This window comes from Mobula hypostoma, chromosome 10 (genome assembly GCF_963921235.1).
Source record: "Mobula hypostoma chromosome 10, sMobHyp1.1, whole genome shotgun sequence".
Taxonomy (NCBI): domain Eukaryota; kingdom Metazoa; phylum Chordata; class Chondrichthyes; order Myliobatiformes; family Myliobatidae; genus Mobula; species Mobula hypostoma.
In genome coordinates this window covers 55833085-55858196 of record NC_086106.1, presented here as the reverse complement: position 1 = coordinate 55858196, position 25112 = coordinate 55833085, and the positions used below count along the sequence as shown (strand labels likewise).

The following is a 25112-nucleotide window of genomic DNA, read 5'->3' as shown; positions in this document are numbered from 1 at the left end:
TATCCTCAGTCTCTTGTGTCCCCTCTGCTTTCTCTGGATGGTGTTGACAGTTGTTATTAAAGTGCCACTCACCCAGGCAAGTGGAAGACACTGTGCTCCATCATCATGCTGACTCATGCCATGTAGGTGCTGGAGAGGTTCTGTTGATTCAGGAGGTGGATTGCTAACCTGTGCTGTAGGCAATAGATATATGTGGCTACTGTGGTTGGTCAACCACAAACTACTCTGAAGGCTTCTACTGCCCAGCTCAAATAAAAGAATATGACTCCTGCTTTTCATATCCACCTGTGAGAGCAAGTGATGCCTCAGTGAAATGTGTCTTCAGAATGATGGGATTTCCTACAATACCGAGCTCCTGAAGCTAATGTCACTCTGTCGCTCAGCCGGAAAACTTTAACTTCAAGCTTAAGATGCACCTTATTTTTTCTGGTTATTTAAATTACTTGGATGACCAGTTGGAACGAGGACAGAAGGAGGCTACAAAGGGATATGGGCCGGTTAAGTGGGTGGGCAGTTTGGTATTAAAAATAAAAGAGAAAGGTATCTAAATGGTGAGAGTTTACAGAGCTCTGAAATCTATGCCAGTGCTTGAATCCCAAAAGATTTGTTTTCAGCTATGCAAGTTATTAGATAACCTCATGGCATATCTGCATCTTTCGTTAGTCGATTGAAAAATAAGTAGTGTGATTATGTTTCAGTTATATCGGGAACTGGTAAGACCGCATTGGGACTACTGGTTGGAGTACTTTTCAGGATGGTGCTGCACTGCTGTTGCCTTTGAGGTTGTGGCTCACACATTGTTGTTTTTTAGGTTTGAAGGGATGGTTTTGGGGACAGAGAGGGGCATTAGAGGTCAGGTTATGGTTTAGAGACAGAGATATGGGTAATTAGAGTTCAAGCTGGTGTCTAAGCCTCCGTCCTACATTCAAAGACCAGAATTCAGACATGGGACATCCATGGTTTCAGAGTCCAAGTTCCAAGAAGGCAGGATAAATGGTGCCTAATGAACCCCTGGACATACGAATTGGCAAGTCCAGCATTCGAAGCCGAGTGTTCAGTGTTCAGTGATCAGCAGATTCAGGAGTCCATGCCAAGAATCAAGGCCCGAAGGTCAATCAGAAGTTGAGGCTCGATGCTGGAGCCTGGATTCTGTGAATCCCACGAGTCCACTGAAGAGGTCGAACACCCAATGTCTGCAAGTCCTAGTCTGCTGGAGGCTGCAAGCCGAAGGCAGCCAATCCTTGGGTTGGAACTCTACATATGTACGTGGCCTTGTGGGTGGATGGGCGGGAAGAAGGAGTGGAGCATGTTTTGCTGTTATTTTGTTACTTGTTGTGTTTTGTTGTATTCTGTGCTGCTCAGCCAAGCATTTTGGGCATGCTATGTTGGTGCTACAATGTGTCACACCAGGTTGCTCCCAGTACATCCTCGGGTGTGTTGCTGTCATTGTTTATTTTAATGTACACTACAGGTGATTAATAAATCTGAATCGTGAATCTGGAATCTTGAACCTTTCAGTCCCTTATATAGGGATGCATACATATGCACCGGAAACCTTTCAGGGAACACTTGCTTAGCTGATTCCTGGAATGGACGGGTTGACTTCCGAGGAGAAGTTGGAGACGGTAGACTTAGAGCTGGTGGAGTTTAGGGATGACTGAAGCTTGGAAGACCCTGAAGATTATATTTTTTCTTAAAACTGGAAGTGGCCATTTAAGACAGAGGAAGAGGGGAGTTTTCTTATCTCAGGTAGTTGTGAACCACTGAGATATCAAAATCCCTCTTCCTCTAATGTGGATGGGAGCATAGCCTTTGAAGATATCGGAGCAGAATTAGGCAGAATGCGCTGCATTAGGTGTATCTCTTACTCATATGCTGGACACATGGTCCATGTGAAAACACCGTCCACATTCTGAACTTCCCTCAAAGTCCATCTGTAAGACCCTGGCTCTCTCTCAGGAGTATTGGCCCTTCCTCCTTGGAGCTATCCATCTGCATAAAGCTCTTCTTGCAGTGGGAACTCTCTTTCCAACGGCATTCTGCGGCATCTTCATTTCTGTCCTTCTCCGCAGCTCCCGCCAAAAGACCCCAAACCAGACTACTGTCCTTCCAGAAACTCTTCCCCACAGCTCTCTGGAATTTTCTCTCACATCTCACAGTCCTGATTGGCTGACTCACATTCTGAAGTTGGACACCATAGGTTTTAATCTTAGCCGAAGCCAAAACACACTTTCCAGCATGGCTCACTGCTTTACAGAAAGCTGCTAATATGTACTACCTCACAGCATGGCATCAGAAATCTGAACCAGGGCATTACATATGTGCAGTAGTTGTGCTGAGGGATTGGATGGGAACATTCAAGGAAGGGATTTTACACAGCATGGGTGAGATCTCTTGCTCGCTTATTACACAATCATTAGAAAAGTGCCAGAACATTTTGAAACATTTAAACCGGCAGAGCACCATTTGCTTTACCTTTGAGTCCTTGGCCCAGTACAGAGTTCTCCCTCTCAGTTTGAAGTACCTTTTCTTCCACCTCTGAAATGAACTGGTCTGCTTCAGCAACAATCCTTCAATGATGCTCTTCTGATTTAAAATCAAACAGAATGCATGAATGAACAGAAGAAAAGGTTTGTGCAGTGTGAGCTATGTTTGTTTGTTTGTGACGTAGTGTTCCACTGTGGGTTGCATTGCAGTTCTTTGGGTAAAACACTCAGCAGTTCTGCTGACTGCTCTGGAGTTCCTTCTTTTATTTTAACTGTTATTCATAAAAAGAGAAGAAATATAAAAACCTGTTTTTCTTTACATCCATAGTGTTGTTAAATCCATATATTACTCCGTCAACCAGTACATATGTTGGGACCCTTATCTAAAAAAGGACGTGCAGCTGTTGGAGAAGGTCAGAGAAAATTCACAAAAATCCTGGAAATCAAAGGGTTAAAATCTGAGGAGTGTTTGATGGCTCCGGGTCTTTACTCGCTGGAGTTTAGAAGAATGAGGAGGGATCTCATTGAAACCTATCTAATATTGAAAGGCCTAGATGAAGAGGATATGGAGAGGATTTCCTTTAGTGGGGGAGTCCAGGACAAGAGGGCACAGCCTCAGAATAGAAGGACATGCATTAAGAACAGAGGTGAAGAAGAATTTCTTTTGGCAGAGAATGGTGAATCTGTGGAATTCATTGCCACTGAAGGCCAAGACATTGGGTATATTTAAAGTGGTGGTTGATAGGATCTTGATTAGTCAGGGATCAAAGGTTATGGAGGGAAGGTAGGAGAAAGGGGTTGAGAGGGATAATAAGTCAGCTACTCTGGAGTGGCAGAGCAGACTCAATGGGCTGAATGGCCTAAATCTGCCCATATTTCTTAAGGCCTTATGGTCTATGAACAAAGCACCGAACTCATTTATATGGCTGCTTTGAACTATACTCATAGCATGTTTGAGAACCCAAGCCCTCAGTGTCCAGTGACGTCAGGACCTTTGACTGTAATCCTTCAGCACAAAAGCTTTCAGTTGTTTGAACCAAACTTCAAGGCACCCATCAACATGCACTTCTGCAGTCTGGAATGTGCCAAGTGGCAGATTCCCTTAAAGGACATCTTTTTAAGCTAGCAGGCCAGCAGGCTTCACACAGTCCAAAGTGCGTGATCTTCGAGCAACAGTTGATGTTTGTCTCACTGTGCATCATTGGGGAACGCCCAAAGGCTAGAGTTTCCTTTGTTATAGAATGAGCCTGTTTTATTGTAGCTCTCTGGGTTGCGAATATTTTTCAGTTAAATTAAAGTAATATCAAATTACATAATCACAAAAAATCCCACAGATGCTGAAAATCCAGAACAACACGCACAAAATGCTGGAAGAACTCAGCAGGTAAGACAACATCTATAGAAATGAATAACAAGTCGTCGCGTTATCAGGACTGATTCCAGGATTGAACGGCTTTTCATATGAAGGGCATCAGATGGCTCCGGGCCTGTATGCATTAGAATTCAGAAGAATGAGAGGTGACCTCAGTGAAGTCTATCGAATGGCGAAAGGCCTTGAGAGAGTGGACGTGGAGAGGATATTTCCTATGGTGGGAGGCTCTAACACCAGAGAACACAGGCTCAGAATAGAGAGGGGTCCTTTTAGAATGGAGAATATGTGGAATTCTTTGCCACAGGCAGCTGTGGAGGCCAAGTATTTATGTATATTCAAGGCAAAGGTTGATAGATTCTTGGTCAATCAGGGTATGAAGGGATACGGGGAGAAGGCAAGAGATCGGGGCTGAGAGGAAAATTGGATCAGCCATGATGAAATCGTGGAGCAGACTCGATGGGCCAAATGGCCTAACTCTGCTCCTATATCTTATGGTCTTATGGACTGGAAAGAAAGCATGCCAGAATAAAAAAGTGGGGGTTGGAGGACAAGCTAGAAGGTGATAGGTAAAGTAAGGTGGGTGGGAGAGGGGGCAAGAAGTAAAAAGCTGGGAGGTGATCAGTGAAAAGGAAAAGGGATGGAGAAAAAGGAATCTGATTAGAGAGAAGAATGGATAATGGAAGAAAGGGAAGAAGGAGAGGCACCGGGGGAGATGGTAGGCAGGTAAGGAGTAGAGGTAAGAGGGCAGAGTGGGGAAATGAAGAAGAGGGAAGAGGGAGGGTAAAAATTACTAGAAGCTGGAGAAATCGGCATTCATGCCATTAAGCTGGAGGCTACCTAAACAGAATATGAGGTGATGCTTTTCCAACCTGAGAGTCACCTCATCATGGCAACAGAGAAGGCCATAGACTGACATGCTGGAATGGGAATGGGGATAGGAGTTGAAGCGGTTGACTACTGGTAAATTCCGCTTTTTGCAGATGGAGCCGACAAAGCAGTCCCCCAATCTATGTTGGATCTCACCAATGTAGAGAAACTGCATTGGGAGCACCAGATATAGTAGACAAGCCCAATAGATTTGCAGATGAAGTGTTGCCTCACCAGGAAAGACTATGATGTGTTGGATGCAGAGGATCAAGTATAGGGTAGTTGAGGACAAGAGGAAATCTGTCCCTGTTAAGGTGGGAGGTGATTCCTTGTCAATTCATCCCTTCCCACTAATCTCCCTCCTGACACTTAGCTTTGCAAATGCAGAAGTACTGCACCTGCCCATTCACCTTCTCCCCCATTTCCATTCAGGGCCCCAAAACAGTCCTTCCAGGTGAGGTAACACTTCATCTGCAAACCTGTTGGGATTATCTACTGTATCCGGTGCCCCCAATATAATCCTCTCTGCATTGGTGAGACATGGCGTAGACTGAAGGGCAGGTTTGTTGAGCACGTCAGCTCCATCTAGAAAAAGCAGAATTTCCCAGTACCCAACCATTTTAATTCCTATCCTCATTCCCGTTCCAACATGTCAGTCCATAGCCTCCTCTCCTGCCATGATGAGACCACTCTCATGTTGGAGAAACAACACCTCAAATTCCGTCCAGGTAGTCTTCAACTTGATGGCATGAACATCAATTTTTCCAACTTCTGGTACTATTTTTTTTCCTTACCCTTCCTTCTTCTTCATTTGCCACTCTGGCCTCTTACCTCTTCTCCTCACCTGCCTGTCACCTCATCCAGGTGCCCCTGCTCCTTCCCTTTCTTCCCTCTCCTATCAGATTCCTTCTTCTCCAGCCCTTTGCCTTTTCCTCTTATCGGCTTCCAGCTTCTTACTTCATCTGTCCTCCCTCGGTTTCCTGGCTTCACCTATCACCTTCTAGCTTTTCAGGTGTAATTTCCCCTTAAGGAAACAATGCTGACTTCAGCCTATCTTATCATCTGCCTCCAAGTACCCCAAAACGTCATCATTAATAATGGACTCCAACATCTCCCAACCACTGAAGTCAGGCTCAGTGGCCTATAATTTCCTTTCCTCTGCCTCTTTCCCTTCTTAAAGAGTGGAGTGACATTCAGAATTTCCAGTCCCCTGAAACCATTCCAGATCTAGTGATTCTTGAAAGTTCTTTACTAATGCTTCCACATTCACTTTCGCTACCTCTTTCAGAACCCTGGGGTGTCGTCCATCTGGTCCAGTTTCACAAGCACCTTCTCTTTAGTAATAACAAATACACTCAGTTCTGCCCCCTGACACTCACGAATTTCTGCCATCCTGCTGGAGTTTTCCATAGTGAAGGCTGATGCAAGATAGTTAAGTTCATCCGCTCAACATACATCAAAGTTGCTGGTGAATGCAGCAGGCCAAGCAGCATCTATAGGAAGAGGTGCAGTCGACGTTTCAGGCCGAGACCCTTCGTCAGGACTAACTGAAGGAAGAGTGAGTAAGGGATTTGAAAGCTGGAGGGGGATGGGGAGATGCAAAATGATAGGAGAAGACAGGAGGGGGAGGGATAGAGCCAAGAGCTGGACAGGTGATAGGCAAAAGGGGATACGAGAGGATCATGGGACAGGAGGTCCGGGAAGAAAGACAAGGGGGGGGTGACCCAGAGGATGGGCAAGAGGTATATTCAGAGGGACAGAGGGAGAAAAAGGAGAGTGAGAGAAAGAATGTGTGCATTAAAAATGAGTGACAGATGGGGTACGAGGGGGAGGTGGGGCCTAGCGGAAGTTAGAGAAGTCAATGTTCATGCCATCAGGTTGGAGGCTACCCATACGGAATATAAGGTGTTGTTCCTCCAACCTGAGTGTGGCTTCATCTTTACAGTAGAGGAGGCCGTGGATAGACATGTCAGAATGGGAATGGGATGTGGAATTAAAATGTGTGGCCACTGGGAGATCCTGCTTTCTCTGGCGGACAGAGCGTAGATGTTCAGCAAAGCGGTCTCCCAGTCTGCGTCGGGTCTCACCAATATATAAAAGGCCACATCGGGAGCACCGGACGCAGTATATCACCCCAGTCGACTCACTGGTGAAGTGATGCCTCACCTGGAAGGACTGTTTGGGGCCCTGAATGGTGGTAAGGGAGGAAGTGTAAGGGCATGTGTAGCACTTGTTCCGCTTACACGGATAAGTGCCAGGAGGGAGATCAGTGGGGAGGGATGGGGGGGACGAATGGACAAGGGAGTTGTGTAGGGAGCGATCCCTGCGGAATGCAGAGAGAGGTGGGGAGGGAAAGATATGCTTAGTGGTGGGATCCCGTTGGAGGTGGCGGAAGTTACGGAGAATAATATGTTGGACCCGGAGGCTGGTGGGGTGGTAGGTGAGGACCAGGGGAACCCTATTCCTAGTGGGGTGGTGGGAGGATGGAGTGAGAGCAGATGTACGTGAAATGGGGGAGATGCGTTTAAGAGCAGAGTTGATAGTGGAGGAAGGGAAGCCCCTTTCTTTAAAAAATGAAGACATCTCCCTCGTCCTAGAATGAAAAGCCTCATCCTGAGAGCAGATGCAGCGGAGACGGAGGAATTGCGAGAAGGGGATGGCGTTTTTGCAAGAGACAGGGTGAGAAGAGGAATAGTCCAGATAGTTGTGAGAGTCAGTAGGCTTATAGTAGACATCAGTGGATAAGCTGTCTCCAGAGACAGAGACAGAAAGATCTAGAAAGGGGAGGGAGGTGTCAGAAATGGACCAGGTAAACTTGAGGGCAGGGTGAAAGTTGGAGGCAAAGTTAATAAAGCTAACGAGTTCTGCATGCGTGCAGGAAGCAGCGCCAATGCAGTCGTCGATGTAGCGAAGGAAAAGTGGGGGACAGATACCAGAATAGGCACGGAACATAGATTGTTCCACAAACCCAACAAAAAGGCAGGCATAGCTAGGACCCATACGGGTGCCCATAGCTACACCTTTAGTTTGGAGGAAATGGGAGGAGCAAAAGGAGAAATTATTAAGAGTAAGTTCATCCGCTGTTTCTTTGTCCCCCATTACCACCTTTCTAGCATCATTTTCCAGCAGTCTGATATCACTCTCACCTCTCTTTTACTCTGTATATATCTGAAAAGATTTTGGTATCCTCTTTTATATTATTAGCTAACTTCATATCTCATCTTTTCTCTCCTTATGGCTTTTTAATTGTCTTTTGTTTTTAAAAGCTTTTTAATCCTCTAACTTCACATTAATTTTTGCCTCATTACATGCCCTCATTTTTGCTTTTATGTTGTCTTTGCTTTCCCTTGTCAGCCACGGTTGCATCATTCTTCCTTCAGAATACTTCTTTATCTATGGGATGTATTGCACTTCCTGAATTTTCCCCAGAAACTCCAGGCATCACTGTTCTGCTGTCATCCTTGCTAGTGTTCCCTTCCAAACAATTTTGGCTAGTGCCACGCTCATGCCCCCGCAATTCCCTTTGTACCACTTTGTATCACATTTGATTTGATTTTACCTTCTCTCTCTCAAACTGCAGGGTGAATTCTATCATATGATCTTCACTCTCTCCTCAGGGTTCCTTTACCCTGATCAAATCTCATTCACTACACAATACCCAATCAAGAATTGCTTTTCCCCTCATGGGCTCAATCACAAGCTGCTCAAAAAAGCCATCTCGAAGGCCTTCTACAAATTCACTCTCTTTGGATCCAACACCAGCTGATTTTCCCAATTTACCCGAATATTGAAATCCCCCATGACAATTGTAACATTGCCCTTCTTACAAGCCACTTTAACTCCTGTTGTAATTTGTATACCACATTCTGGTTGCTGTTCCGATTCCTTTATATATCTTCCATCAGGATCTTTTTACCCTTGCAGCCCACCATGTCTGCACCGATTTTGGAACATCCATTTATATGAACTCCATTTTATTCTCATCACATTTCCATCAACTCCACCCAGATTCTACCACTCACATATACACTAGTGGCCATTTATAGTGACTAATTAATGCAGCAACTTGCTCCCCTTTGGGAAGTGGAAGTAAACCAGGGAGACTCATACAGTCGCAGGTAGAAAGTTCAAGCTCCAGAAGTCAGGCTTGAATACAGATCAATGGAATGGTTACGCAGTGGATTACTAACAGCAACTTGATGCCACTAAAATCGTTTTATTGTCCTTGAGAGTTTTCTTCTATAACAAAAAGTGCCTGGGCAGTTGTGTGACTTCTACTAAACTTCCCTGCATAGGAGTTATGCTTTGAATGTAGCCCAAATTAAATGGGTCGGTATCACACAAGTTTGGGATTGGCTGAAATCTAAGATATCATATGAGACCCACTCCAAATGGTAGTCAGCTGTCTGCCTAGCCTGTGTAGGGAACAGTCAGCACACAAAAGAAACACAGTCAAGTTCGTGCCATGTATTGGAGACTCAAGGAATTGCTGGTGCCAGGATATGAAGCAACAAACTATCTGCTGGAGAAGTGAATGAGTTGAACTGGGCCTGCAGAAAGAAAGGAATTGTTAGAGTTTCAGGCTGAGGTCTGCAACAGGTCATGCAGGAAGTGTTTGGACAAGAGGACAATACTATTGCAGGATTTCAACCTGAAATGTTAAAAATCATCTCCAACCAATGCTCGACCCTGCAAGGGTAAAAGGACCCTGGCGACAGTTATATACGGGCCTCCCAACTGTAGTTGGGACGTGGACCACAGACTATGATGAGGAATAGAAAAGGTGTGTCAAAAGGGCAACATTATGATAGCCATGGGAGACTTTAACATGCAGGTCAATTGGGAAAATCAGGTTGGTAATGGATCTCAAGAGAGTGAGTTTGTTGGATGCCTATGAGATGGGTTTTTAGAGCAGTTTGTCATTGAGTCTACTAGGGAATCAGCTATACTAGATTGGGTGTTACATAGTGAACTGGAAGTGATTTGGGAGCTTAAGGGAAAAGAACCCTTGGGAGGCAGTGATCACAATATGATTGCATTCAACTTGAAATTTGACAGGGAGAAAGTAAAGTCTGATGTAGCAGTATTTCAGTAAAGGAAATTACAGTGAGAGGACTTGGCCAAAGTAAATTGGAATGAGCTGCAGGCAGGGATGATAGCAGAGCAGCAGTGGGGTGAGTTTCCAGGAAAAATGAGAAAGGTGCAGGATATATGTATTTCAAAAATGATGAAATACTCAAATGGCTAAGTAGTGTAACCATGGCTGACAAGGGAAGTCAAAGCTAATGCAAAAGCAAAAGAGAGGGCACATAACAAAGCAAAAGTTAGTGGGAAGACAGAGGATTGGGAAGCTTTGAAAAACCTACAGAGAGCAACCAGAAGAATCATTCAGAGGGAAAGGATGAAATATGAAAGCAAGCTAGCACACAACATTGAAGCTTCTGCAAGTATGTAAGAAATAAAAGAGAAATGAGAGTGGAATTAGCGCCACAAGAAAATGAGGCCAGAGAAATAATAATGGGGCACAAAAGAAGGCAGATGAACTAAGTGATTATTTTCCATCAGTCTTCACTGTGGAAGACATTAACAGTGTGCCAGTGTTGAATGGTGCGAGGGAAGAGAAGAGAGTGCAGTTGAGAAGGTGCTCAAAAAGATGAAAGATCCAAGGGTATTTAAGTCACCCACAACAGATGAACTGCACCGTAGGGTTCTGAAAGAGGTAGCAGTAGAGATTGTGGAGACATCAGTACAGTAATGGTGCCAGAGGACTGGAAAATTACAAATGTCACCCCACTCCTTAAGGAAGGAGGAAGACAGCAGGAAGGAAATTATAGACCAGTTAGCCTGACCTCAGTGGTTGGGGAGATGTTGGAGTCAATCATTAAGGATAAGGTTATGGAGTACTTGGTGACACTGGACAAGATAGGACAAAATCAGCATGGTTTCTTAAGGGAAAAATCTTCCATGATGAACCTGTTGGAATCCATTGAGGAGATTACAAATAGGATAGATAAAGGGGATGCAGTGGATGTTGTATATTTGGACTTCAGAAGGCTTTTGACAAGGTTCCACACATGAGGCTGCTTACCAAGTTAAGAGCCCTTGCTATTACAGGAAAATTACTGGCATGATTAGAGCACTGGCTGATATGAAGGAGGCAGTGAGTGAGAATAAAAGGATCCTTTTCTGGATGGCTGCCAGTGACTAGTAGTGTTCCACAGGGGTTCGCGTTGGGACCTCTTCTTTTTATGCTGTATATCAATGATTTAGATGATGGAGTAGATGGCTTTGTTGACAACTTTGCAGATGATAGGAAGATTGGTGGAGGGGCAGGTAGTGTTGAGGAAACAAGTAGGCTGCAGAAAGATTTAGACAGATTAGGAAAATGGGCAAGAAAGTGGGAAATGAAATACAATGTTGGAAAATGCATGGCTATGCACTTTGGTAATAGAAATAAATGTGCGGACTATTTTCTAAATGGGGAGAAAATCCGAAAGCTGAGATACAAAGGGACTTGGCAGTACTTGTACAGAACACCTTAAAGGTTAACTTGCAGTTTGAGTCAGTGGTGAAGAAGGCAACTGCAATGTTAGCATCCATTTCAGGAGGCCTAGAATATAAGAGCAGGGATGTGATGCTGAGGCTTCATAAGGCACTGGTGAAACCTCACCTTGAGTATTGTGATCAGTTTTGGGCCCTTTACCTTAGAAAATAATATGCAGGCATTGGAGAGGGTGCAGAGGAGGTTCACAAGGATAATTCCTGGAATGAAAGGGTTATCATAGGAGGCTCGGTCTGAACTCGCTGGAATTCAGAAGAATAAGGGGGGATACCATTGAAACCTTTTGAATGTTGAAAGGCCTAGACAGAGTAGATGTGGAAAGGATGTTTCCCATGGTGGGAGAGTCTAGGACCAGAGAGCACAGCCTCAGAATAGAGGGGCACCTTTTTAAAACAGAGATGTGGAGAAATTTATTTAGCTAGAGGGTGGTGAATTTGTGGAATTTGTTACCAGAGGCAGCTGTGGAGGCAAGGTCATTGGGTGTATTTAAGGCAGATTGGGCACGGCATCAAAGATTATGGGGAGAAGGCTGGGGAGTGGGCCTGAAGAAGGGAAAAAAGGATTCAGCCATATGGTGGAGCAAACTTGATGGGCCAATTGGCCAAGTTCCGCTCCTATGTCTTATGGTCTTATGGACCCTCTGAGTACCTCCAGTAGACCATTTGTTCTTCACACTTACAAAGCTGCATCTCTGTCACAGTGAACATAATTGAAAATATTTTTCTTCAACAATTCTTCTTGAAAATGTTGGTGAATCTCTGGAACTCACTATCCCAAAGGGGTTGTGGAAGCCAGATCACAGAGGATAGGTAAAGCAGAAATAGATAAATGTTTGAAGTAAGTTGAGGGGGTTGGAGGGGTGGATTGAGGCTTTGGAGAACTGGCACCAAACAGGAGTTGAAGCCTGAAGCAGATCGGCCACAGTCATACTGAATAGTAGGGCAGGCTTGATGGGTTTTGTAAACCATGCGAAAATCTGCACCAGTATCTTGGGCCAAATGTATCAGAGTGAAGCCATGTTGTGGAACACACTGAGATGATTTTCACTGCATTGTTGTCAGTGACTGTGAACAATGAGAGCCAATATCTGTGCTTTAGCCGTCAGGAATTTTCACAGCTCTGTGTACAGACGTTGGGTATACATGCACCGCAGACTAAATCGTTCCCTGGCCATAATAATCTGCTCTTTAAACACAGATGCAAAACATCTGATGTAAAAATAGCAGCTGCATCTAAATATAGATGAGAATCTAGTGTGAGAGCCTGCCCTCTATTTGCTCTCTCACGGGCTGCTTTGATAGGCATAGGCAAAGCTATCCTGAGCAGACATGCCTCTTGCTTGAAGCAGCTCTACTGTAACGCCCCCTTGTAATATTCTGTACTTTTCTATTTTCAGCCCTACAATTACACAGCTACCTTACTAACTTTACATTACTTTCTCTGAGAATAGTCACACAACCAGGAAAACACACTCATTTTAAGCTCTTCTAGTGTTTCCTGACCATTCACACACAACAGGCCTGGGTTTAAAGTTACATTCTGGTGCTCCCCACATTATGACTCTCCCCAACCAACCCCACACCCACCAAACCACTTACTCTCCCACCCAGCAAAGTCCCATCCATGGTAAAGTGTGTAGGGCACACACTGGCCACAGTGGTCATCTGAGTACCCACAGACCTGGAGTGGAAGCAAGCCATTCTCAACCTTGGGACTTAAAGCCACTGAATTCTTCTCAAGTGGAGTCACTGTCAACCTCCTCCATGATCTGAATCAACACACTGGCATCGTGTGGAGGCTTACGTAGTTCAAGGACTCCATCAGGTGATGCCAACTCGGGGCCACCCATGTTGGAGTGGCTGTGGGCGAGATCCTAGAAGAGGATTGATCCAACCCCAACTCCATAATGGACAGACCCGCGCCTGCCCCTCCCAGGCCATGCCATATGTAACAACAACAACAACTGTCAACCTGTTTTCAGCAAGATCCCACGTAGACCCACCCTTTTTCAGTGATGCCAGCTGAGGCTTCAGCACAGGAGGGAGAAGTCCCCTTCCCTTGCCTCCAAGAGAGTCCAGCATACCTTTTCTACCAATGCGAGATAGCAAATGCAGCCGCAGATTTACTTTTCATCCAAAGCAGTTACCTCCGGGAAAGGGCTAATGAAGCCTGAATTTGGTGCCTAGGACTCTGGAGTGAGACACCTGGAGTACCCAACAACTGCCCTGAACAGAAAGGGCACGACCAAATGGACATGGTTGGCAGAGAGACAGCCTCACTGCTCAAAGGGAGACATCCTTCTGGACAATAAGGAGTGAACCACAGACTACGTCTGTGAGTGAGGAACAAATGGTAGCTGGTATTATAATCTTTGTTTTATACAGCTGCTGTTTGACCTAACCACAGAATGTTGGCATGTTCTGATTACATGAATTACTAAACTTCCCAGTCCCCACCCTCCGTACTGGATAGAGGATCTTCTCCTTGTCAATGTGCTAGGTTTAAGCACTGGTTTCCGTTTACAGGAAGAGATGTTGCAACAGTGGCTGGGTTCCAAACCCATTTAACCCATTCAGTAAATGTTTTGGAAACATAAACTCCTTACAGCATATGAAGAACTTCAAAGCATTATGCAAAACTCTCAGAGGTATAGAATGTGATCAGGGTCAGGGTCCATCTCCACTGAACACAGATTTCAATCAAAGGCAGTGGAGAAGGGTTGTGCAGTTGTCCCTTTCAGGCATGAGTTGCTTGCTCAGTGCCATCGCCTCATCTTACAGCCCATCTAAACCTGCACCAGACCAGCATTCAGACCCAGACCTCAACATACAGCAATAGAAGAGTCACAGATAGCTCACCACAAGAAGATTAGATTCACAGTTGCAAACTTTATCAAAGCTGCAGAAATGAATGGAAATATTTGTGGTTAATACCTTCACATATCACCAAAGTAGCATTATGCACAACATATCCTGCTTGTTATGTATTTTCCAAATAAGTCAGTCTTAACTTAATGACGCCATTCTTGTCCTGAATGCAATGTTGTTGTTACGGAGCACAGAGTTAGAGTTACACAGCACTGAAATAGACCCCTTGTCTCAAGTTGGAGTTAGGGAGTTACACAGCACTGGAACAGGCCCCTTGGCCCACCATGGAGTTACATAGCACTGAAATCAAGCCCTTGGCCCAACATGGAGTTAGAGAATTACACAGTACTGAAATAGGCCCCTTGGCCTACCATGGAATTAGAGAATTACACAATACTGAAATGGGCCCCTTGGCTCACCATGGAGTTAGAGAATTACACAGCACTGAAATAAGTCACTTGGCCCACCATGTCCACGTCAGCATTTGTGCTCATCAAAATTAATCCTGTTTTCCCACATGAGGTCCATATCTGAATAGGCAAGACATTGGTGCCAAATAAATGTCATAAAACACAGTAAATTTCTTCTGAATACACCAGCTCCTCTTGCAATACATTCCAGATCTCTGTTACAAGTTTACCAGTCAGATGCTCTCTAAAGATCTTTTCTTTCACCTTAAATCGATGTCGTCTTTTTTTCTTAGGAAAATGGTTTTGATTTCATCTATTTTGTTTTTGTGTGCCATACTCTGCCGGAGCCTCGGCGACCATTTTTCAAGTGGCTGTCTTGGAGGAAAGTTTCTGTGAGTGGTCCCCCACGTCCTTCTCACAGCACAGTTTTTTTTACGAGGCCGAGTTACGAGCTCAACACACAACCAGGCATGGATGGAAAGCATGCCCAGGAGTGGCCCGACTGGGTTCAAACTTGGTAACCTTCACTCTGGAGTCCAGCGCTGATATCACTGTGCCACCAGCTGGCCGATCTTATCTTTGCCTCTCCCATGTTATTATATACCTCTATCAGGTCACCCCTCAGCTTCCTTCACTCCAAGGTAAATAAGCCCAGCCTATCCAATCCTTTCACATGACCAACTTCCTGCAATCTAAGCAATATCCTGATGAACCTCTCCTGAATTCTCTCCACCACAACCTCATCCATCCAATATTGTGGCAACTAGACTGCACATGGGACTCCAAGTGCAGAATAACCATTGTTCTGTAATGTTGGAACATAATCTCTCAACCTTTATATTGTGTGCCCCAACTTTTCAAAGGGAAGTATGACATATGCCTTCATCATTACCCTTTATACCTGTATTGCCCCTGCCAGGAAACTATGGACCTTAGCACCAAAGTCCCTCTGTTTTATCAACATTCCATAGTGATCCACTTATCTGACTTCCTAAAATGTATTGCTTCATACTTGTTAGGATTAAGTTCCATTTACCAAAATGCTTCACTCTGCTTTATAATTGACTTACATCCTGCTTTAACCCTTGACCGCCTTTCTTGCTATCTACAACATCACCAGTATGTTACATTTTGACTGATTATACTGAACCCCTTAACTTTGTCAGAACATCTATTTCACGGTAATGGTAACAGCAGGGCAGAAGAGTTCTCTCCACTATTTTGGTCAACATCTTTTCCACAACCGTCATCAGAACATGCAGTAGATTACCAGATAAGTGGGATAACACTACGAGATGAATGGAGTTCGCATTTAATTGCAGGAAATGAACTTCAAAAGTATCTGTTTGCTGTAAATGATTGTGGTGTCCAAGATTGAGAAATAAGCTATAGAAGTGAGTTCAGACTGTTCGATTGGTTTGAGGCTCAGAGCAGAGGAGCTGTTGGGTGAGCTTGCCAATGAGTGTGGTTATCAATCATGTGCCCACCATGGGTGAGAGTTGGAGGGTGTTTTCTCATGCCAGATCAATATGAGAAGGGAGGGAAGGCATCCTGATTCTGAGATGGTGAAAGGACATTGTATATGAGATCTGGTAGCTATTATGTATTAAAGGACCATGTGCAGAGGTTACATGATTACAGTTTAACATAATACATAAGCAAATAAACTAAATACATATGGAGCACCTTCAGATCAGGGCAGCAAAGACGAAACATAAACCTTTTACTGAGATATTTATAGCAGCTGCTCATTGTTGGCATCTACTCAAATAAGGGCTCTATATTTAGAGATCTGACCCAATTGAAGTGACTCATACTCTGTCTTCTTTGAAATCATCGATGTAATCAACCAGGTTAGGCACAGAGTAAAGATTGCTCTACACCAAGAGTTCCCAACCTTATTTTATGCCCCCATGGACCCCTACAATTAACAGGGGGGGGGTCTATCGACCCCAGGTCCAATGAACCACTCTCATGGCAGAATCGAAGCACCTCCTTTGTCAATCTACCCCAGCAGCTGGCAGATGTGACCATCTACATGTCAACCAACAGGATATTGCCGATTCCACCTGTGCTGGCTTCCGAACCTAATAGTACAACTGGCATGCATCCAGCTATCCCTTATGTGGTTTTCACTGGCTATCTCGAGAGAATGCAAGAACAGTGGGCGCAGTAGGGAAAGGATGCCAATGTTTTAATTTGATGCATATTTTGAAAATACTGAATTGAGAACAATTTAAATATCCCAAATACTTAAATTGTAAATGCAATATTGTAATTAATGTAAAAATTATAAATGCAAAAGATCCTGCAGAGGCTGGAAAACCAGAAAACACATCCACTCACTATACTCAACAGTATTGTGTCTGCTGTGGAGACCCTCAGGTTTCTGGGTGTCACAATCTCCCAGGACCTGAAGTGGACACCCAACACGGACACTCTTATCAAAAAGGCTCAGCAGAGGTTGTATTTCCTACGTCAACTCAGGAAGTACAACCTGTCTCAGGAGCTGCTGATTCAATTCTACTCAGGAATAATCCAGTCTGTTCCCTAGTCGTCCATCACTGTCTGGTTTGGATCAGCTACCAAACAAGACAAGAATAGACTCCAAAGAACTGACAGGGCTGCGGAAAGGATTATTGGTGTGAAGCTGCCCTCAATCCAGGACTTATATGCATCTAGAGTCAGGAAGCGAGCAAGCAGCATCATTGTAGACCCATCACACCCTGGACATCACCTGTTCCAACTCCTTCCTTCTGGTAGGCGCTTTAGATCACTGTATGCCAGGACAAATAGGTACAAGAACAGTTTCTTTCCGTATGCCATCAGGCTTATGAACACTTGAATTTTAGTCTATTATAAACCAAGTCCACCTGTACATACACAGGTATACCTCACTGTATATAGTTCACGATTATTTGCACTATTGTTTTGTTTGCTTTTTGATTCTCTACAGCGAGAGCTCAGGGAAACCGGCACCAAATTCCCTGTATGTGTCCACATACTTGGCGGTAATACAGGATTCTGATTCTGATTCTGATTTGAAATGATGGAGGAACTCAGCAAGTCAGGCAGCATCTATGGAAATGGTCAATATTTTGGGCCGACAACCTTAATCAGAACTAGAGAGAAAAGGGGAAGATGCCAGAATAAGAAATTGCAGGGAGGGGAGAAGGACAAGCTGGAAGGTGAGAGGTGAAGCCAGGTGGGTGTAATGGAGGGGAGGGCAGATGAGGTAGGATGTTGGGAGTTGATAGTGGAAAAGGCAAAGTGTTAGAGAAGAAGAAATCTGATAGGAGAGGAGAGGAGAGGGGATCATGGGAGAAAGGGATAGAGGAGGGCCACCAGGGGAGGTGATAGACAGGTGAGGAGAAGAGATAAGAGGTCAGAATGAAGAAGAGAGAAGGGATGGAGGGGTGGAGGGTGGTAATTATCAAAAGCTGGAGAAATCAATGTTCATGTCATAAAGTTAGCACATGTACTGTAGCTACGGTGCTTAGCACTTTTGCCCAGTACTGCAGTAATTTTACGTACTGTACCGCTGCTGCAAAAACAAATAAATTTCATGACATATGTGAATGGTGATAAATCTGATTCAGATATGGATCTGTATTGTGGACTGAGAGTGGAAAGAGGGCAGGGAGAGGGGAATCATAGTTGGGAAAAAGAGAAGTGAGAGGGGAGAGAGAAGGAAGCAAAAGGGAGACATTCTGTAATGATAAGTAAATGATCTATTTGGAATTAAATGACAATGCCGGGGTGTGCCTGCCCTGTGCCGACCCCCACTCTGGCACTCCTCTGCCATCTGTCCCTCACCCCTCCCATGGCACTTCACCATCTCTATTCCCAACATCCTTTGCTCCTGCCAAATTTACAAACTCTCTCTGCACTCCACATTGACAAATATAGTACAGTACAAATTCTTATGCACCCTCGCTATATACATGTGCCGAAGACTTTTGCGCGGTACTGTGCCTAGACAGAATCTGAGGTACTGCTCCTCCAATCTGAGAGTGACCACATTGTGGCAGAAAAGGAGGCTCTGGACTGCCAAGTGGGAACGGGAAAGGGGATAGGAGTTGAAATGGTTTGCCACAGGGGAACTCTGCTCTTTGCAGAAGGAGCTTAGGTGATCGACAATGTTAAGCCAGAGGGTGATTTCCTTGTCCATTCATCCTTCCCCACTAATCTCCCTTCTGACACTTACCCCTGCAGGTGGCAGAAATGCTGCACCTGCCCATTCACCTCCTCTCACATCCATTCAGGGCCCCAAACAGGCCTTCCAGGTGAGGCAACACTTCACCTGTGAGTCTTCTGTGGGCGTCAACTATATTTGATATTGCAGATGTGTTCTCCACTACAATGGCTAGTCCTGATGTAGACTGGGGAACCGCTTTATACAGCACCTCAATGCAGGATGCATATTGACTTCAGGAGAAATTTATCGTGTTTTCACCCACTCATCAACAGCTCTACAGTTGGCACAGTTTCAATATTCTGGTTCCTGGCAGTCATTATATTGCAGGGCCTCATGTCGGAGAACCGTATCTCCTTCATTAACAAAAAGGCATTTGGTAAAATTCTCTAGACCATACTGGTGCAATTCTACACTGCCATCGTAGAGAGCACCCTCACATTACATCAGCTATTACTCTCTGGTTTGGTGCAGTATCCTCCCAAAGTATACAAAAACTACAGTGAACTGTCAGGTCAGAAGAAAGGGTTATAGGTGTAGTCTACCATCACTGCAGGGCTTGTATGTGTCCAGGACAAAGAAGCAGACAGGAAAATCATTGTGGGCTCTATCCACCCTGCAAACTACCTTTACCAAAAGCTCTCTTCTGGAAAGTTCTAGAGGGCTATTAAAACAAATAACTTCACCCTGCCCACTAATCGTCCTCTTAGCACTTATCCCTGCAAGCAACTAAGTGCCACCCCTGCCCATTCACCCTCCCTGACCTCTATTCAGAGCCCCAAACAGTCCTTCCAGGTGAGGCAACACTTGACTTGTGAACCTGCTGGGGTCGTCCCTCCTGCCTGGTGCTCCTGGTGCAGACTCCCCTACATTGGTGAGACCTGTCGTAAACTGGGGGACCACTTTGTCAAGTACTTCCGCTCCATCCGTCACAAGCGGGGCATCCCGGTGGCCAAACATTTGAATTCCAATTTGCATTCCTGCTCCGACATGTCGATCCATGGTCTCCTCTTGTGCCAAGATGAGGCCACCCTCCGGGTGAAGGAGCAATACCTTATATTCCATCTGGGTACCCTCTAACCTGATGGTATGAATATTGATTTTCCCTTCCGGTGAACAAAATTCTTCCGCCCCCCCCACCCCCCACACACACCTTGCTCTGTTCCCCACTCTGACCTTTGACTTCTTACCTGTCCTGTTACTTCCCCCTGGGTCCCCACCTCCTGCCCTTTCTCCTATTGTCCACCCTCCTCTCCGACCAGATTCTTTTTTCTCCAGTCCTTTCCCTCCCACCTGGCTTCACCTATCACCTTCCAGCTAGCCTCTTTTTCCTCCCCCACCATTTAATTCAGGCATCTGCCCCCTTCACTCCCAATCCCGAAGAAGGGGCTCAGCCTGGAATGTTGACTGTTTACTCTTTTCCATAGATGATGCCTGACCTGCTGAGTTCCTCCAGCGTTTTGTGTGTGTTGCTGCAAATAACTTCATGCCATCTTAAAAGATTCTTCAACCAGACAGTTAATCTTATCAACCATTCTAGTTAGCTGCCCCCACTCCCATCTCTATCGATTTCCCCAGTCACTAAACTGTACTGTAATCACTTTGAACGAATTTTTATAATGTTGTTTACATTGTAGATACATACTGGTATTTTATTCCACATCCATAATTTAACCATTAGCTTTATTTTTATATAATTCTTTATTCCTTATACTCATTAAATGGAGTTTTTTTGTTGCATGTCATGTCAACGCATCACAGTAAATTCCTAATTCACATAAATTTTTATGGCAAATAAAGCTGATCTGGTAATGTGCGAATTTTTTAATATGATGGGTTATATATATGTGCAAAGGACTCAAAGGAAAGTGGAGTTGTGGATTCTGAGGAAGATTGTCAAACAACACAGAGGACAGCATTGGAAATTTGGGCTGAGAAAGGACAGATAAGAGATTAATCTGGGCAAGTGTGAGATGTTACATTTTGAGAGGTCAAATGCAAGAGGAACAAAAGCACAAAATAGCAAGCTCATAGGAGAACTGAAGTATCAAGAGGTCTTGTGGTGCATTATTACCTGAAAGAGGTAATACAAATGGATAAATTGGTTAAGAATGCAACAGTGAATAAGTGACCAGACTGACTCATGAACAGGCAGAGAAAAGAGGCATATGGACTATGTACAGCCAGATGGGATTAGTAAAATTCACATCATGGTTGATGCACACCAAGTTCCCATGTGCTACTGTTCTGTGTAACTCTCTCTGCACTGTCTAGTCACACATTCCCAAACCAGGTATAGCGTAGGTTATTCATAGAAGAAGAAGGCTTTCTCTAGACTGTCCTGTCAAACACCTCCTAGACTGAGTACAGCACAGATTATTTACAGCATTACGGTTCGTCACAATGAAGTAAACAATTTGTATAGACATCTGGGATGCTGGTTATGAGATGATACTGAAAATTGCCCTGGATAGTCCTGTGCCATGATACGAGGGGTGACTTGATAAGTTCGTGGCCTAAGGTAGAAGGAGTCAATTTTAGAAAACCTAGCAAATTTATTTTTCAACATAGTCCCCTCCTATATTTACACACTTAGTCCAGCAGTCGTGGAGCATATGGATCTTGGACCTCCAGAAAGTGTCCACGGCAGGGGTGATTGATAAGTTTGTGGCCTAAGGTAGAAGGAGATGTTTGATACGGCTCTTGTTACATGCACGTGCAGTTCAACTCTTTGAGTGATTGTGCAGAAGGTTTGAAGTTAATAACTCATCTCCTTATATCTTAGGCCACAAACTTATCAATCACCCCTTGTACATGGTAGTTACAAAATAAAATGTAAACTCTTCAAAAAATAATATAGATAGAGGATTTTCTACCGACAGCCTGGCTTTGCTCTTTTGTTCATCTAACTCCATCTTCCTACAACATGCAGCTGAGCTGCTATTGAATGGTAAAGGTCTTCTGCTGCAAGTCACAAAGTCACACCACCAGCATAAACCCTCAGTTTATGAGCCACACTGAGCTTCATGCATTTGCACAGAGCCCACCCTCCAAGTGATCCCCAGGAATACAGCCAGCATGGAGCAGTGTTATCAAGAGTACAGTGGGAGACAGATCATGGCCTTGGCTCCTTGAGAGCATATGATACCGTCCGGCATGCAGATGGGTGCTGATTGAAACTAAAGGCTGTGTTAAAGTAAATGGATTTCCTTCCCCAAGGGGTTAATGCAGAGAGAATCTGATGGATCAAAGAGATGACTCAATGACAGAGCTATTTCTTTGTGTGACATTTCAGTGAGTCAGGAGCTTTGCATCTCCTCACACTTTCATTTTCAATGCTCAATTATAAGAGACTTCAAATTGAATTATTTGCTCTGAAAATTTTCCATTATGTTTGCATTCAGTCAAACTAAATCCAAAGGTAAAGCAGTAAATCTCAATCACATTCAGCAGTTTGAGAACCCACTGGAGTTCAGTTGGCTAAGAACCGGATCTTTGTCCAGGTAATCTTTCATATCGAGATTAACAGATATAATAGGCCCAGAGCAAGGATTGGGTTGGTGGCACACATTCCAGCCACTTGGATAAAAAAAGGAAGACATTATTAACTGAGGCTATGAGACTTTTTATTGAAAGCTGCTGGATATCTGAAACCTACAGTGCACACCCTTCTGGGAACCTTGTAACCACCCACAATAAGTCCACATCAAGTTATAAATGAGAGATAAAGGAAGAAATATGAGAACTAAACTCCAGGTCAAGCATGCACAGAATGTAGCTGAAATAGTTTCTTAGCAAGAGATGGAGGAGGGAGTGATGGAGGAGTGTGTTAGGTAGCAGGAGATAGCACCATTGTGCAGAGGCCGTAGACAGCCTAGAACCAGGGACAGGAGGTCCGCACCATGGTAGGACAACTCATGATTTATTCTTAGGGATGTGGAACACAGAGTCTCTTCCACACTCCCAGTTTCATGGGACACAACAGGTAGGTTGAACTTCCTCGCTCCAGCAGCAGCCTTCAGGAAACAAATTGATGAATGTGAATCACCGCCTTGTCCTACCTTCCTTCCCAATAGCCCTGCTCCCCACTCCAGATTACTTCCTTGGGTCACCACGTGGCATGCTGTTATAACATATATGATAAACTCACAGAATATTTATAGCAGTAAGTGAGACCATTCAGCCTATCTATCCTGCACTCAGATCCCACTGTCCCACCCTACAAATTCCATGGAATAAATTTAAGTAAGTAGGGAAACAGAGAAAGGTGGTAAAGGAACTGGAAGAGTGAGAGGGCACCAAAATAAGGGAAAATAAGGTGGGGGTGGGGATAGAAAATATAGGAGATTAGTTACTGGAAGTTGTAGAAGTCAATGTTCATGCCATCAGGTTGGAGATTACTAAAACAGATATGAAGTGTTGCTGCTCCAGCCTGCATTTGGCCGCATCGTGGCTGTAAAGGAAGCCAAGGACAGATAAGTCAGTGATGGATTGAGAAGTGGAACTTAAAATGGACGATCACTGGGAGATCCTGGCTGTTGCGATAGAAGGAGAGAAGGTGCTCAATAAAGTGGCCCCACAATCTGTGTCAGATCTCATCGGTGAAAAGGAGCTGCACTGGGAGTACTGGAAGCAATAAATGACCCCAACAGACTTGAAGATGAAGCAATGGAAAGAATACTTTGGGCCCTGAGTGATGGAAAGGGAGGAGCTGTAGGAGCAGATGTGGTACTTAAAACAGTTGCAGGAATGAGTGCCGGGAGGAAGATCTGTGGGAAGGAGTGAATGTGTAAGAGAGTCACTGAGAGAGTAATCCCTGTGGAATTGGGTGGGGGGGGGGGAAGAGGTGCTGGTGAAGGGAAAGATGTACCTGGTGCTCATGGGTTGATTGGTAAGGATAAGGGGAAGCCTATTCCTGTTATGCTGGGGGAGGAGAGAATGAGGTGATGACGCATGTATGGGAAATGGGGAACATGCAGTGAGAGCAGCTTCAATCAGAGTGAAAGGGAAACCCTGCTGCCTGAGAAAAAATGGACATCATGCATGTAACAGAATGGAAGGTCTCATCCTGAGAACAGATGTGTTGGAGGCCCAGGAACTAAGAGAAATGAGCAGCATTTATACAAGTGACATGGTGGGAAGAGGTATCGACAAGATAACAGCAAGATAGAAGGGATCTGTAAAAGATGTTGGAGGAAAATCCGACCGTGGTAATGGAGACAGAGAGATCAAGAAAGGGGAGAGAGATGGAACAAGTAAATTTGAAGGCAGGTTGGAAGCTGGAGTCAAAGTTAATGAAACAGATGAGCTCGGCATGGCTGCAGGAAGCAGCACCAATGCAATTATTAATGTAGCAGAGAAAAGGGTTGTGGAGTGTTACTGGTGTAGGATTGGAACATGGACTATACCCGGTAGCCAACGAAAAAGCAGGCATAGCTGGGCCTCATGGCTACACTTTGGGTTTGAAGAAAATGGGAGGAGCCAAAAAAGAAATTGTTGAGCCAGTTCTGCCAGGTGGAGGAGGGTGGCAGTGGAGGGGAACTGGTTAGGTCTGTTGTTAATAAAGAAGTGGAGAGCTTTAAGTCCTTCCAAATGGGAAATGGAAGTGCATGCAGACTGACTGGACGACCATAGTGAAAGTAAGGTCCATGTACAGTATTTATCCAAACTTCTGTTAAATGTTGAAATTTAACCTGCATCTGCCACTGCTGCTGGCTACTCATGCACCATCCTCTGAGTGAAGAAGTTCTTCCTCATGTTCCCCTTAAACTTTTCACCTTTCACCCATGACCCCTAGTTCTAGTCTCACCCAACCTCAGTGGGAAAAGTCTGCACACATCTACCCTATCTATACCCCCCATAATTTTGTAAAGAAAGTTCAAATCTCGAATCAAAGGTCAGTTGTGGTGCAGGAAACAATATCCTGATGCTTGGTAGTGGGGTCCTGTTTAAGATGCAAGCAAGGTGGGGGGGGGGGGTGAGGTCTGAGAGCTGCTGTCTGGCCTAAGCAGGGTAGAGGTCAGTCCATCAGACTACAGCAGCACTGCTTTGTCTGCAGTTTTGATCATTTTAAATTCCAGAGATGGGATCAGGGTAGAGAAAACAGAGGGAGAGCATGTCATAGGGCTGAAATCAACTTCAGGAGGGAGTGAAGGACATAATTGTCTTTTCGTTCTTCTCATCCTGTATACCATGAAATGTGATGGTGCTAGCATCTCTTTTCTCCTGCCCTGTGACGGGGGTTGGCAGGAGCACTCTCAGCTGTGACATTAGCTGAAGCAGGAAGGTTCTGAGCATGACCTTCTCTCTGGGAGAATGATGATCACCCCAACATATGCAAATGGATGTACCCC

The 25112-nt window shown here is 44.7% G+C and overlaps 1 protein-coding gene across 2 annotated transcripts in view; it reads right to left on the bottom strand.

Moving 5' to 3' along the window:
• LOC134352916 (diacylglycerol kinase eta-like) overlaps positions 1-25112 on the bottom strand; it is a 185806-nt gene that overhangs the window by 84884 nt on the left and 75810 nt on the right. For both annotated transcript variants that reach the window (XM_063060530.1, XM_063060531.1), the window contains exon 2: positions 2476-2586. In XM_063060530.1, coding sequence (XP_062916600.1) covers positions 2476-2586 — 111 coding nt within the window. The remainder of the gene's footprint in view (positions 1-2475; positions 2587-25112) is intronic.